The 14,794-nt window shown below is 43.6% G+C and overlaps 1 protein-coding gene across 2 annotated transcripts in view; it reads left to right on the plus strand.

Annotated features, from left to right (window-relative positions):
- The first annotated feature begins 6,094 nt into the window (after positions 1 to 6,094).
- The window catches only part of ZNF267 (zinc finger protein 267), a 52,709-nt gene continuing 44,009 nt past the window's right edge, over positions 6,095 to 14,794 (plus strand). The window contains exons 1-2 of one of the 2 annotated variants that reach the window (XM_008987586.4): positions 6,095 to 6,286; positions 7,463 to 7,610. Coding sequence is in view for 1 of the 2 variants with exons in the window: in XM_008987585.4 (XP_008985833.3) it covers positions 6,284 to 6,286 (3 nt within the window). In the remaining variant the exon portion in view is untranslated. The remainder of the gene's footprint in view (positions 6,287 to 7,462; positions 7,611 to 14,794) is intronic. The other variant, XM_008987585.4, reaches the window with a different exon arrangement.

The following is a 14,794-nucleotide window of genomic DNA, read 5'->3' on the forward strand; positions in this document are numbered from 1 at the left end:
CATAAAAAGGAATGAGATCACGTTCTTTGCAGGGAATTGAAGGAGTTGGAAGCCATTATTTTCAGCAAACTAATGTAGGAACAGAAAACCAAATAGCACATATAGTCACATCTAAGTGGGAGCTGAACAATGAAAACACATGGACACATGGTGGGGAACAACACACACTGGGGCCCATCGGGGTTGGGGGAGGGAGAGCATCAGAAAGAATAGCTAGCACATGCTGGGCTTAATATCTATGTGATGTGTTGATCTGTGCATCAAACCACCATGGCATACATTTACCTATGTAACAAACTTGCACCTGCTGCACACGCACCCCAGAAGTTAAAGTAAAATTGAAGAAAAAAAAGTATCCTATTCTCCAGCAATTCCACTTTTGGGTATATATCCAAAAGAATCAAATTAGGATATTGAAGAGGGATCTGCCCTCCTGCGTTTATTTTGGCATTATCGACAATAGTCAAGATATGGAAGTACTCAAAGTGTCCATCAACAGCTGAATGAATAAAGAAAATGTGTATATACACTATTTAGCCTTCATAAAGAAGGAAATTATGTTATTTGTGATAACTGGATTGAACCAGAGGATATTATGCTAAGTTGAATAAACCAAGAACAGAAAGACCTATACTGTATGATCTCACCTAGATGTGGAATTAAAAAGATTGATCTCACAGAAACAGAGAATAGAGACAAGAAAGGCGATTACCAGAAGCTGGGTCAGGGGGAAAAGTGGGATAGGGAAAAAGAAGATGTTTATGGAAGGATACAAAGCTTTAGTTAGACTGGAGGAATAAGTGATCTATTGCACTGCATGGTGAGCACACTGAATAATGTATTGTACATTTCAAAATTGCAAAATTAAAGTTTTAATGTTCTCACTACAAAAAAAGATAAATTGATGAGTGGATGGCTATGTTAATTAGCTTGATTGAATCTTTCTATAAGGTATACATATATCAAAATGGTCATCACATTGTACCTCATAAATAAATTATTATTTGTCAATTAAAAAGAAAAGATATAGCCAGCTCTGTGGCTAGTGATATTTATCTTTGATCTTCTGCTGCCACCTGGTGACCAACTTCGGAGTGGGGAAGAAAGCAGAGGGGTGAGAAATGAAGTGACGACTTTGCCTCTGGATCCCAAATAAGGACTTAGCTCCCGGTTGTGGCCGGGAATGCATTCTTTCACTGAATTCTCCCAAATTACGGCCTGGTCCCCAATGAAACCTTTGGCACCCTCCACCAAGTCCCCCACCCACAGCAGCTGATCTGCTGCGTGGCTGCTGTCAAAAGAGCTGAGACTGAAACCTGAGGTTGAAGAGCAACCTACTAGCTGGGAGGATTCTGAGTTCCACAGGACTTTACTTTCGTTTAAACTCAGAGCATTTCCTTTAGTTCAAGTAGGCAGTGTTTCTAGTACTCAGTGGCAAACACCACAGTTCTCTCTCTCTCTCTCTCTCTCTCTCTTTCTCTCTCCACACACATTCACATAAGCAAGCAGCACAAGCCCCATTTTAATCTATTTGAGTGTATTTCATCATCCCAGGAGTGATTAGTCCCATCCCCAATTCAATCTGGGTAATTTTTTTTCTTCTCAGGGTAATTCATGGAAACTGACTTTCCCATATGTCTGTGGCAAGAGTACACACCACGTCATATTTTTTTCTTATTCTTTTGGAATGCTTATTCTTTTGTTGCTGATTGGATTGATGCGCTGGTAGCAGGTTTCATCTAATCATTGCATGAAAGCACAGATATGCCATCCACAGACTAATGAGGACTTTGTTATAGAATATATTTGCTCTTTTTAAAATTAAGCTGGTCTTCAAGTTTGTTTCTTCTTCCTTTTTACTTCACTGTAAGGAAAGAATGTACTGTGTTTTCATGAAGCAGAACTTCCATTTTGCTTCCTATATTCTATTTATCTCCTGTCACACCCCTCCAGTTTGTCACGATGCGCAGTCCTTTTCTGAGCTCGTGCACTTCTCAGCTTGCCCTGACAATGGCAGTCATGAACGTGTCAACCAACCACTTCTAGCCTGTTCTCTTTTCCCTCAAAGCATAAAGAGGACGTCTCATGTTTTGGCTCTCAGATTTTGTCAGCAGACAGAGCTTTACAGAGATTGGCATTTGCATGAGATGTGTTGCCCTCTGTCCAGGGTGCAATATGGCTGGGTATCATTCATGGATGGTTGACCTTCAAGAACAGTTCACTTATATAACTTTTCTGGAAGGGTGTGACCCTGGAAGCTGATGGGGACTCAGGGAATACCTTCCAGAGGGCCCTGGCCAGGGATGTCTGCCTGGGTGTGAGATAGACAACCTCCTACCCTCCATGTACCTCCTGGTCCAGGACATGGAAGTCTCACAGGGCACCCTGCCCTGGGCAGAAGAGGAGGGGGCTAGACTCAGAGGGTGTGGACAGTTTCCTGGCCCCTGGGAGGACTTCAAACTTATTGCAGACAGAAACCCCTTCTTCCTCATTTTCAGTCCAATGAACAAATTTCATGGCTAGAGAAACTTCCTGTTTTTATTTATATATTGTTTTTAATTTTACACAAGATATGTATCTAAACAACTAGATCTTGGATTTGAAGAAGAACATATCTAAGATTTGTTCTGTTCTTTTAATTGTCACTTTAGTCCTGTGTTAGGACGGATTTGCCCTATGGATAAGCAGCTGCATTAAAAAAGTTATAAAATTGTCCTTAGCTTTACATGATATATTTTTAAAAATAAAAATTTCTAATTGAACAATGTAGGCAAAGATTATTCCCCCGACTTTTTTCCTGCCCCCAACAAACCTAAATAAAGGATCATGATGCTTTTTATATTGTCCTTGAATATAGAGATAAACGATGAGTGAGCACCCCCTGGTGGAGAAAGGGAATCTTTTCACAGAACCAGTGTTTTCTCTCACCTGTCTTCACTGGAAATCACTAAACACTAGTAACTCAATGATCATTGGAAAACAATGACTGTTGGTCATTCAGTACAAACAAGCAAGCGAACAAGCTGTTTGTGCAGCGACACCCGATAATTTATGTACAACAAAGAAATGAGGAACAGGAAAGTGAAGAATAGAGAAAGGGATACTGGACCAGTGGCCGTGGTGGAACCATATTGCAGTTTTCCACATGAGAATGTCTGCTTGGTCTGTAGGAACAGAGTTCTGGGGTAAAGCAGCAGGTGTGTTCTCAGTAGACACTCCTGTCTGCTTCTGGAACACATCAACTGTATCTTTGTCCTCTATTTCTAGCTTCGCAAATGTGTCTATTTCACTGATTGGCTCCCAGGAGAACCAATCGGTGAAAGTAGAATCTCATGAGCATCCTGGACAAACTCTGCCTTTCACCAAAGGCTTCCACTCATTCACTAAGTGGTGTGTGCCTCTCACCATCAACTGCACCCTAGGACCGTCGTACCTGCCACCTTCGAATTCATAGGATTACTTCTCTCAGCCTCGACTCAGGCTCTTTCTCTGCCGTAGCGGAGCCCGAAGGCTTTTCATCTTCAGCTTCATGAAAGAGGTCCAGAGTGTGCACCAAACTAGTGAGCCAGCAGCCCCCAATGCCACAGGTGGAGGATCCAGCAGAGCCTTACTCCGTGGTGTTTTTATCACCATCCCCACAGCAGCAGCAGCAGCAACCACAACCAGTATTTCTAACTGTGGTCACAATAATGATCATACTTAGAATAATAATAAATAACGTAATTGTAATTGCTGACATGTTTAGTTTATATATGGATTTATTGTTTGCAATGTTTTATAATTTAGATTTAGTAACATACATGTTACTTGTGTCATAAATATCAGGACCCCAAAACACTCCACCTAATGAATGACTGTCACCTATGGACCTATGGCTGCCCACCTGCTAGTGCAGATTGTCTCACTGCTCCACCCCCGGACCTTCCATTTCTCTGGCCAACCTTCTGGGACGATGAAGGAGCTGAAGCACTCATGTGATCTGATTGGGGCCTTGGCAAATAGCTTGGCTTGTTTGAAATCAAAGGCTGACTTTAAGGCGTACTCAGCTGTCTGGCTAACTTGTGGTAGGAGAAAATGTCTTCTTAGCAGATCTACCTTTGCATCTCTTGCTTTCATAATAAAAGGTTGTTTCAGGCACAGTAGTTTGAATTAGTCTATATTGGAAATCATCAACTGCCTATTAATACTGAGAGGGAATGAAAATAATTTGCAGACATATTGAGCCCATTCTAAGTGCTTTCAAATTTCTCCTATTGTAAGAAATGAATAATAAAATGTTAGGCCTTGATCTCTTAAACCCAGCCTTTAGCCATTTCCCCAAATTATTCTAAATGTCTCCAGGATTTCAGAAGCATTGTCTGGTGGAGATTATTTCCAATTGTGAAGAGTACTAGAAGGATGAGAATCAAAAGGAATCTTTCTTCTATTGCAGAAGAGTCAGTTTCCAGGATTTCAAAGGCTTAGGGAAGATGCTTGAGTTGTGAGGCCGATGGAGGCACATGGACTTTGGAGTCAGGCAGAGTTGATACTGAGTTCCAGCCCAGCCCCTTAGATGGCTGTAAGGACTCCTGAGGAGCTGTCACAAGCAGTGCTGCCTTTGGGAGCCCCTAACCTCCCACCGTTTTTCCCCTCAGTGTGGGAAAGGGGTTTGATCAGCCAGGGGTGTCAGCAGCCCCTCCCCACACCCATTGTCTACACCTAATCTGGTGGCAGGGAGGCCAGAGAGTGCAGCGATTGAAACTGGGTGTGAGGGTGAGAGGCAGCTGGGCCCTAGGCTGAGTAAAGTGCATGGAATCCTGACTGCCAGCAATTAGGGATCTTTCTGCTTTTGGGAGGGAAGCAATTGTTCAACATGCCTCACCAAATAAGGCACAGAGCCTGATCTGTCCGAAGTGGGAGTTTAACCATGCTAGAGGAGGGCCAAGGGCCCTGGCCCAGTCTGTCACCTACCTGCCCTCCCTTCTCAGCCAGAAGACTAGGAGAATCTGAAAACAGAGGTGGTGCAGTGCCACCAGCTATAGGAGTCCGGAAAAACAGAGATAGGGCATTCTGGGAGGTCACAGCAAGCAGATCACTTGAGGTTAGAAGTTGGAGACCTGACTACTAACCCCAGTACTTGGGAGGCTGAGGTGGTAGGATCACTTGAGCTCAGGAGGTCAAGACCAGCCTGGGCAACATGGTGAAACCTCCTCTCTACAAAAAATAAAAAAATCAGCCAGGCATGGTGGCATGTGCCTGTAGTCCCAGCTACTCAGGAGCTACTAAGGTGAGAAGATTGCTTGAGCTCCAGAGGTAGAGGCTGCAGTGAGCCATGATTGCACCACACACACATAGACACACATACACATACACACACACCGGAGATAGGGCTGAGGAGTCCATGGCCACTGAGTTTGAGCGAGCAGGGCCCAGCGGAACTGAGCTCCCAGTACTGTGCCTGCCAAGGTTTCTTCCCTGAGCTTGCAGGGATCGAGAGGGAGAGACAGATGGACACGGCCAGTTACCCGGAATGGAGGCTCCAGAAGATGGGGGCAGGCTTGCAGATTAGAGGAAGAGACCAGCCCCTCTTCCATGTTCTACCACTCGCAACATCCTTCTGGGACACCAGTCTGCATGCCGCCTATAAGATGCTTTTGCACTGGTTCAGTGTTCATACCATACAAAGGCCTAATTGCAAACACGTGAAGTGTACGGTCTTCTGTTCCCAGCTGAGGGGCCCCTCCCACGGTGGCGTTAGCAATGGGGCATAGTGTGGTAAGAGAGGGGCTAAGGGACAGGATGAGGGTCTTTCTTGCTTTAAAGTTGTCTAAATGTCCTTCTTCTTAAACTTAATTAGCTAATAAGATGCTTTATACAAGCAGTACCAGGTAAGAGAAAGAGCAAATGCATTTCAAGTCGCAGCCCACCCCTTAGCTGTAATTCCCGCAGCAGAGAGCACCACCTCAATGAGCGGGTCTCCCTTTAAAAAAAAAAAAACAGAAAACCCAAAACCACCAATAATGAGGGGGCGGGGCATTGAGTTTTATCCAATCAGGGGCGCTGGAGTTGAAACCGTCCAATCAGGAGTGAAGCTGGAGAGCAGGGGCGGCTTCCGGGATTTGGCGGGGGCCTTTGTCAGCTCCAGTCAGAGCTCGGGTCTCCTTGGTACCACTGCGAGTCTTTGGTTCTGGGAGGCCCAGGCGGATTCGCGTTCTGAGAATAAACGAGAGATTTTGTTGCTCTGGGACGTGGAGGCACTGGGAGATCCGTGGCTAAGACGCCAGGGCATCCCGGAAGCTGGGAAATGGTGAGTCTGCTGGGTTGGGGGTTCCCGGGGGGGGCGGTCGGAAGCGGCTGGAAACCGCTGTGGGGGTACCCAGGACACCCCGCGGTCAGCTTTGGGGTCTGGGCTCTGAGTCCTCGCGGGCGCAGCGCGGCCCTCGGTCCCCTCCGCCGCAAGATGGCGGCCGAGCTGGCAGCGGGACCCCGCGCATCCTGTCCGGTCCCCGCGAAGCGACCTCGGCTCTGGCCTGAGCCGTCTCTGGGCAGCTCCGCGCCGCAGCCCAGCATTGTGCGGTGAGGACGGGAGCGTCTCAGGGGAGACCTGGGCTCTGTGTGTGGTTCTTGTGTAGGAAGAAAGTGTACCCCGTGGGGTCCCCAGTTTCTCCTATTAAGAATTAAAGGGAGTCACTGTTAAAACGGTGAGGAATTTCAGCAAATAGCGATTTGTGACATGGGAAGCATGCAGTCCTGGTTTGTGGTTCGGAGGTCTCCAGAGGGGCGTGAAGGAAAGGTTTTTATAAGGTGCATGAGGAAGCAGACCAAATTAAGTAACCGATGGGTTACAGTTCTGTAGTTGCCTTATTTAGACTATATAGCTGGAAATTTCCTGCTTATATCGTCAGGGCTGAATTGAAGGGTTGTGGATCGTTAAGTCTGAATTTTGTTTTCCCCTAATGTTGTAAGTTACAAGAAATGCATCGGTTTGGTTTTTCTTCCTAGAAACCCGGGGCACTAGAACCACTTCCGTATAATCGCCTGCTTGTTAATCATCTTAACACTGCCCAGAGCTGGTTTTCCCCCTGCGGTTTCCTAACGGTGGCACGCAGAGCCCGAAATCCACCACTGCATTTCCCCAGCCTAACTGGGGTTTGCAGTAAAATATTAAATTTCCGGTTTCTTCCTGATATTTCCAAAGACTAGTTTCCCCTCTCCAGTTCACTACATTGTAACTATTGGTCATTTCCTGTACATTTCAGATTATTTTACTCGTTAATCATTATTTCACAGAGCAGCGGATGACACTTTTTTAAAGATTTGAGTTCTTTGGTATACATTTCTTGTGAGAGGAAAGCAGAGAATAAATCCCTGACACTGCACTGCAAAAAAGTCTTTGTGCCTCTTTGTCTTTCATCTTCCCTAGGCACAGAGACATCAGAAAGAATGTCTTTTGACTTCAGGTTTTGCTTTGGAAACTTTACAGGGCCCTGTGTAGCCACCCTCCGTCCAGTCTTTTCCAGTTCCTGAGATTCAGAACTGTCTGGGATGACTCAAGATGCCCACAGTGGTCATGTGTCTTGGAGTGTTTAGTGACTGTCAGCCCCGTGTCATCTCTTAGAGGACCGCCCAAGGTATGGAAGTGTAGCCCCCCAGCGGAGTAGCTGGATGCCCTGGGGCTGAGAGAAATCTCCTAGGACACCCTTAACCTAAAAAACTAACCCCCTGGGACATAAAGATTTTATATAAACCTAGTTTTCATCCCTTGGAGACACATTGCTGGTCAGCCAATCCTTGCTGGTATTTAGAGAAAACAGTTACTAATGATTCCTGCCCTCTGGATTCATTCAGATTTGTGAAGGGAGAAAGACTTCCAAAGGACCAAAAAACAAAAACCCCACCCCAGTGAGGTGGTGCAAACTCAGTTGCGGTGTCCATGGGGGCACAGTGCAGGATCTCCTGGGAGGATGGTCCCTGAGCATTTTAATGAGCAGTACTGGGATAGGATAATGTTCCAAATGATACCGTGACCTGACTTGACACTTGAGCCAGATATGTCTGTGTTCTAATTAGCATTGCCATTCCCTGAGTTTGCTGCCTTAGAAAGATATGTTCATTTATTTCAATTTTAGTTTTTTAATTAGTGTACATTTCATCAGTAGAGCTTGAAAGATAAAAAACATTTCCAAGGCCGTGAAAGGTGGATTTCAGAAAATTAAAATATCAAGTCATATACTTCATTGTTAAAAATTCTTATCCTTTTCTTCAGCAGAGTGAGCATAGTAGGTTTCTCAGGGTGTTCTTATTTGGGGAGTAATTTAAAAGAATCTCAGGGCTCACCTTTGGAAATGCTGTCTGGGAAAAGAAATGGAGAAATAGAGAAAAAACTTTCATTATTGACTGTAGAAAGTGAATACATTTTCACAACAATGTGTGGTAGATTAATTGGTGAATTCTATAGATTCATCAAAACATCAGTTTCTCTTTTTTGTAGGGTGAAGTTGTGACAGTGGATATCTTTGTTCTTTATCTTCTTGTCTGGATGTTGAGTTTTTTTTTTATTTTTTGTTTTTGGCGACAGGATCTCCCTCTGTCACCCAGACTGAAATGCTGTGGTGTGATCATAGCTCACCTAATCTCCTGGGCTCAAGTGATCCTCCCACCTCAGCCTTCTGAGTAGCTGGGACTTAGAGGGGTGCCCCACTGTGGCTGGCTGGTTTTTTTTTCCTTTTTGTAGAGATGTGGGTCACATTGTGTTGCCCCCAGACTGGTCTCAAACTCTTGGGCTCAAGCAATCCTCCTGCCTTGGTCTCCAGAGTGCTGGGATAACAGGCGCGAGCCACCATGCCTAGCCTTGGATGTACGGCTTTAATGCTAAATTTTTTGTTTTTTTTTAATTTTCTTAGTTTGCTTTATTTTTATTTTTTCTGGAACTTTCTTTTCTTTTTTTTTGTTCTTGCATTTTAGGTTTTGGGGTACATGTGCAGAACGTGCAAAATAGTTGCATAGGTACACACATGGTCGTGTGTTTTGCTGCCTTCCTGCCCTTCACCCACATTTGGCATTTCTCCCCAGGCTATCCCTCCTGAGCTCCCCCCCCCGCCCGCTGTCCCTCCCCATTCCCCCCAATAGACCCTGATATGTAGTACTCCCTTCCCTGTGTCCATGTGTTCTCATTTTTCCTCACCCGCCTATGAGTGAGAATATGTGGTATTTCATTTTCTGTTCTTGTGTCAGTTTGCTGAGGATGATGTTCTCCAGATTCGACCATGTCCCTACAAAGGACATGAACTCATCATTTTTGATTGCTGCATAGTATTCCATGGTGTATATGTGCCACATTTTCCCAGTCCAGCCTATCATCGATGGGCATCTGGGTTGGTTTCAGTTCAGGTCTTTGCTATTGAAAACAGTGCTGCAATGAACATTCATGTGCATGTGTCCTTATAGTAGAACGATTTATAGTCCTTTGGATATATACCCAGTAATGGGATTGCTGGGTCAAATGGAATTTCTATTTCTAAGGCCTTGAGGAATTGCCACACTGTCTTCCACAATGGTTGAACTAATTTACACTCCCACCAACAGTGTAAAAGTGTTCCTATTTCTCCACATCCTCTCCAGCATCTGTTGTCTCCAGATTTTTTAATTATCGCCATTCTAACTGGAGTGAGATGGTATCTCAGTGTGGTTTTGATTTGCATCTCTCTAATGACCAGTGATGATGAGCACTTTTTCATATGTTTGTTGGCTTCATATATGTCTTCTTTTGTAAAGTGTCCGTTCATATCCTTTGCCCAATTTTGAATGGGCTTGTTTGTTTTTTTCCTGTAAATCTGTTTGAGTTCTTTGTAAATTCTGGATATCAGCCCTTTGTCAGATGGGTAAACTGCAAAAATTTTTTCCCATTCTGTTGGTTGCCGATTCACTCTAGTGACTGTTTCTTTTGCCGTGCAGAAGCTGTGGAGTTTCATTAGGTCCCATTTGTCTATTTTGGCTTTTGTTGCCAATGCTTTTGGTGTTTTGGTCATGAAGTCCCTGCCTACTCCTATGTCCTGAATGGTTTTGCCTAGATTTCCTTCTAGGGTTTTTATGGTGCCAGGTCTTATGTTTAAGTCTTTAATCCATCTGGTGTTAATTTTAGTGTAAGGTGTCAGGAAAGGGTCCAGTTTCTGCTTTCTGCACATGGCTAGCCAGTTTTCCCAACACCATTTATTAAACAGGATATCCTTTCCCCATTGCTTGTTTTTGTCAGGTTTATCAAAGATTGTATGGTTGTAGATACGTTTTGTTGCCTCCAATGCCTCTGTTCTGTTCCATTGGTCTATATCTCTGTTTTGGTAACAGTACTATGCTGTTTTGATTACTGTAGCCTTGTAGTATAGTTTGAAGTTCGGTAGTGTGATGCTTCCTGCTGTGTTCTTTTTGCTTAGAATTGACTTGGCTATGCGGGCTCTCTTTTGGTTCCATATGAAGTTCATGGTGGATTTTTCCAGTTCTGTGAAGAAAGTCAATGGTAGCTTGATGGGGATAGCATTGATTCTGTAAATTACTTTGGGCAGTGTGGCCATTTTCACGATATTGATTCTTCCTAACCATGAACATGGAATGTTTCTTCATCTATTTGTGTCCTCTCTTATTTCATTGAGCAGTGGTTTGTAGTTTTCCTTGAAGAGGTCCCTTATGTTCTTTGTAAGTTGTATTCCTAGGTATTTTATTCTTTTTGTAGCAATTGTGAATGGCAGTTCGTTCTTGATTTGGTTCTCTTTAAGTCTGTTATTGGTGTATAGGAATGCTTGTGAGTTTTGCACATTGATTTTATATCCTGAGATTTTCCTGAAGTTGCTTATCAGTTTCAGGAGTTTTTTGGCTGAGACGATGGGGTCTTGTAGATATACTATCATGTCATCTGCAAATAGAGACAATTTGGCTTCCTCCTTTCCTATTTGAATACCCTTTATTTCTTTTTCTTGCCTGATTGCTCTGGCTAGAACTTCCAGTACTATATTGAATAGGAGTGGTGAGAGAGGGCATCCTTGTCTAGTGCCGGATTTCAAAGGAATGCTTCCAGTTTTTGACCATTCAGTATGATATTGGCTATTGGTTTGTCATAAATAGCTTTTATTGCTTTGAGATACATTCCGTCAATACCGAGTTTATTGAGGGTTTTTAGCATAAAGGGCTGTTGAATTTTGTCAAATGCCTTCTCTGCGTCAATTGAGATAATCATGTGGTTTTTGTTTTTGGTTCTGTTTATGTGGTGAATTACGTTTATAGACTTGCCTATGTTGAACCAGCCTTGCATCCCCAGGATGAATCCTACTTGATCATGATGGATGAGTTTTTTGATGTGCTATTGCAATCGGTTTGCCAGTATTTTATTGAAGATTTTTGCATCTATGTGCATCATGGATATTAGCCTGAAGTTTTCTCTTCTTGTTGAGTCTCTGCCGGGTTTCTATATCAGGATGATGTTGGTCTCATAAAATGATTTGGGAAGGGTTTCCTTTTCTTGGATTATTTGGAATAGTTTCAGAAGGAATGGTACCAGCTCCTCTTTGTGTGTCTGGTAGAATTCGGCTGTGAACCCATCTGGACCTGAGCTTTTTTTGTGTGGTAGGCTCTTAATTGCTGCCTCGACTTCTGACCTTGTTATTGGTCTATTCATAGTTTCAGCTTCCTCCTGGTTTAGGCTTGGGAGGACACAGGAGTCCAGGAATTTATCCATTTCTTCCAGGTTTACTAGTTTATGTGCATAGGGTTGTTTGTAATATTCTCTGATGATGGTTTGAATTTCTGTGGAATCTGTGGTGATTTCCCCTTTATCATTTTTTATTGCATCTATTTGGTTGTTCCTCTTTTCTTTTTTATCAGTCTGGCTAGTGGTCTATTTTGTTGATCTTTTCAAAAAACCAGCTCTTGGATTTATTGATTTTTTTGAAGGGTTTTTCGTGTCTCTATCACCTTCAGTTCTGCTCTGATCTTAGTTATTTCTTGTGTTCTGCTAGGTTTTGAGTTTTTTTGATCTTGCTCCTCTAGCTCTTTCAATTTTGATGATAGGATGTCAATTTTGGATCTCTCCACTATTCTCATGTGGGCATTTATTGCTATGTATTTTCCTCTAGAGACTGCTTTAAATGTGTCCCAGAGATTCTGGTATGTTGTGTCTTCGTTCTCGTTGGTTTTGAAGAACGTCTTTATTTCTGCCTTCATTTCATTGTGTATCCAATCAACATTCAAGAGTCAGTTGTTCAGTTTCCATGAAGCTGTGCGGTTCTGAGTTGGTTTCTGAATTCTGAGTTCTTACTTGATTGCACTATGGTCTGAGAGACTGTTTGTTATGATTTCAGTTGTTTTGCATTTGCTGAGGAGTGCTTTACTTCCAATTATGTGGTCAATTTTCGAGTAGGTGTGATGTGGTGCTGAGAAGAATGTATATTCTGTGGATTTGGGGTGGAGAGTTCTGTAAATGTCTATCAGGTTTGCTTGTTCCAGGTCTGAGTTCAAGCCCTGGATGTCCTTGTTAATATTCTGTCTGGTTGATCAGTCTAATATTGACAGTGGAGTGTTAAAGTCTCCCACTATTATTGTGTGGGAGTCTAGGTCTCTTTGTAAGTTGTTAAGAACTTGCCTTATATATCTGGGTGCTCCTGTATTCGGTCCATATATATTTAAAATCGTTAGCTCTTCTTGTTGTATCGATCCTTTTACCATTATGTAATGTCCTTCTTTGTCTCTTTTGATCTTTGTTGCTTTAAAGTCTATTTTGTCAGAGACGAGAATTGCAACTCCTGCTTTTTTTTTGCTCTCCATTTGCTTGGTATATCTTCCTCCATCCCTTTATTTTGAGCCTTTGTGTGTCCTTGCCTGTGAGTTGGGTTTCCTGGATACAGCACACCGATGGGTTTTGGCTTTTTATCCAATTTGCCAGTCTGTGTCTTTTGATTGGTGCATTTAGTCCATTTACATTTAGGGTTAATATTGTTATGTGTGAATTTGATACTGCCATTTTAATGCTAGCTGGCTGTTTTGCCCATTAGTTGATGCAGATTCTTCTTTTTGTTGATGCTCTTCAGCATTTGGTATGTTTTTAGAATGCCTGGTACTGGGTGTTCCTTTCTATGTATAGTGCCTCTTTCAGGAGCTCTTGTAAAGCCAGCCTGGTGGCTACAAAATCTCTGAGTACTTGCTTGTTTGCAAAGGATTTTATTTTTCCTTCACTCATGAAGCTCAGTTTGGCTGGATATGAAATTCTGGGTTGAAAGTTCTTTTCTTTAAGGATGTTGAATATTGGCCCCCACTCTCTTCTGGCTTGTAGAGTTTCTGCCGAGAGATCTGCTGTGAGTCTGATGGGCTTCCCTTTGTGGGTGACCCGACCTTTCTCTCTGGCTGCCCTTAGTATTTTCTCCTTCATTTCAACCCTGGTGAATCTGACGATTATGTGCCTTGGGGTTGCTCTTCTTGCAGAATATATTTGTGGTGTTCTCTGTATTTCCTGGACTTTAATATTGGCCTGCCTTGTTAGGTTGGGGAAATTTTCCTGGACAATATCCTGAAGAGTATTTTCCAGCTTGGATTCATTCTCTTCATCACATTCTGGTATACCTATCAAACGTAGGTTAGGTCCCTTCACATAGTCCCACATTTCTTGGACACTTTGCTCATTCCTTTTTGCACTTTTTTCTCTAATCTTGGTTTCTCATTTTATTTCATTGAGTTGATCTTCGACTTCTGATATTCTTTCTTCTGCTTGGTCAATTCAGCTGTTGAAACTTGTGCATGCTTCACGAAGTTCTTGTGTTGTGTTTTTCAGTTCCTTCAAATCATTCATGTTCCTCTCTAAGTTGTCCATTCTTGTTATCATTTCCTCGAATCTTTTTTCAAATCTTTTTTCGAGGTTCTTAGTTTCTTTGCATTGATTTAGAACATGTTCTTTTAGCTCATAGAAGTTTCTCGTTATCCACCTTCTGAAGTCTGATTCTGTCATTTTGTCACACTCATTCTCCGTCCAGCTTTGTTCCCTTGCTGGTGAGGAGTTTTGGTCCTGTGTAGGAGGCGAGGTGTTTTGGTTTCGGGTGTTTTCCTCCTTTTTTCACTGGTTTCTTCCCATCTTTGTGGATTTATCCACCTGTCGTCTGAGTAGTTGTTGGCTTTTCGATTGGGTCTCTGAGTGTAAGCCCAGATTGTTGATGCTCAAGTATTTCTGTTACTTAGTTTTCCTTCTAACAGTCTAGCCCCTCTGCTGTAGGACTGCTGAGGTCCACTCCAGTCCCTGCTGCTGTGCCCTTCGCCCTGCTGCTGTGGACTCTGCCCTGCCGTCCTGGGCTCTGCCCTGTTACCCGTGGGCTCTGCCCTGCTGTTGTGGGCTCCGCCCTGTTGGCGAGTCTCTCTGTTGTGGCAGGTTGCCTTGGCAACAGCAGGCTGCGTCAGTAATAGGCCTGTACCTCAGTAGGGGCGGAATGCCTCTGTAGTGGCAGACGCTCCTCCGTGACAGAGCTGCACCGTCCTGGATTCAGCTGTGCCCGCCGTGAAACTCTCAACCCCGAGCGTTTCCAATTGCCGTTTTGTTTGTCCCTGTGGGGGTGGGACCTGCGGAGCCTGATCACTTGGCTCCCTGCCTCGGGGCCCTTTCTCTCTCTTTTTTTTTTTTTTTTTTATTTGAACAGTTGACTCTCTCCCAGGTGTTTTAGTCGCCTGCTGGTAGGGCACCAGGATCTGTGTGATTTCCAGTGCAGCGGGCAGCGGCCCACTGCACCGGCTCAAATGTCGCTTCCCGGGAATCTCCTTGTCTGGCTCACTGTCCAAGTCCCGTTTAATC

Source organism: Callithrix jacchus, chromosome 12, assembly GCF_049354715.1.
Source record: "Callithrix jacchus isolate 240 chromosome 12, calJac240_pri, whole genome shotgun sequence".
Classification (NCBI taxonomy): domain Eukaryota; kingdom Metazoa; phylum Chordata; class Mammalia; order Primates; family Cebidae; genus Callithrix; species Callithrix jacchus.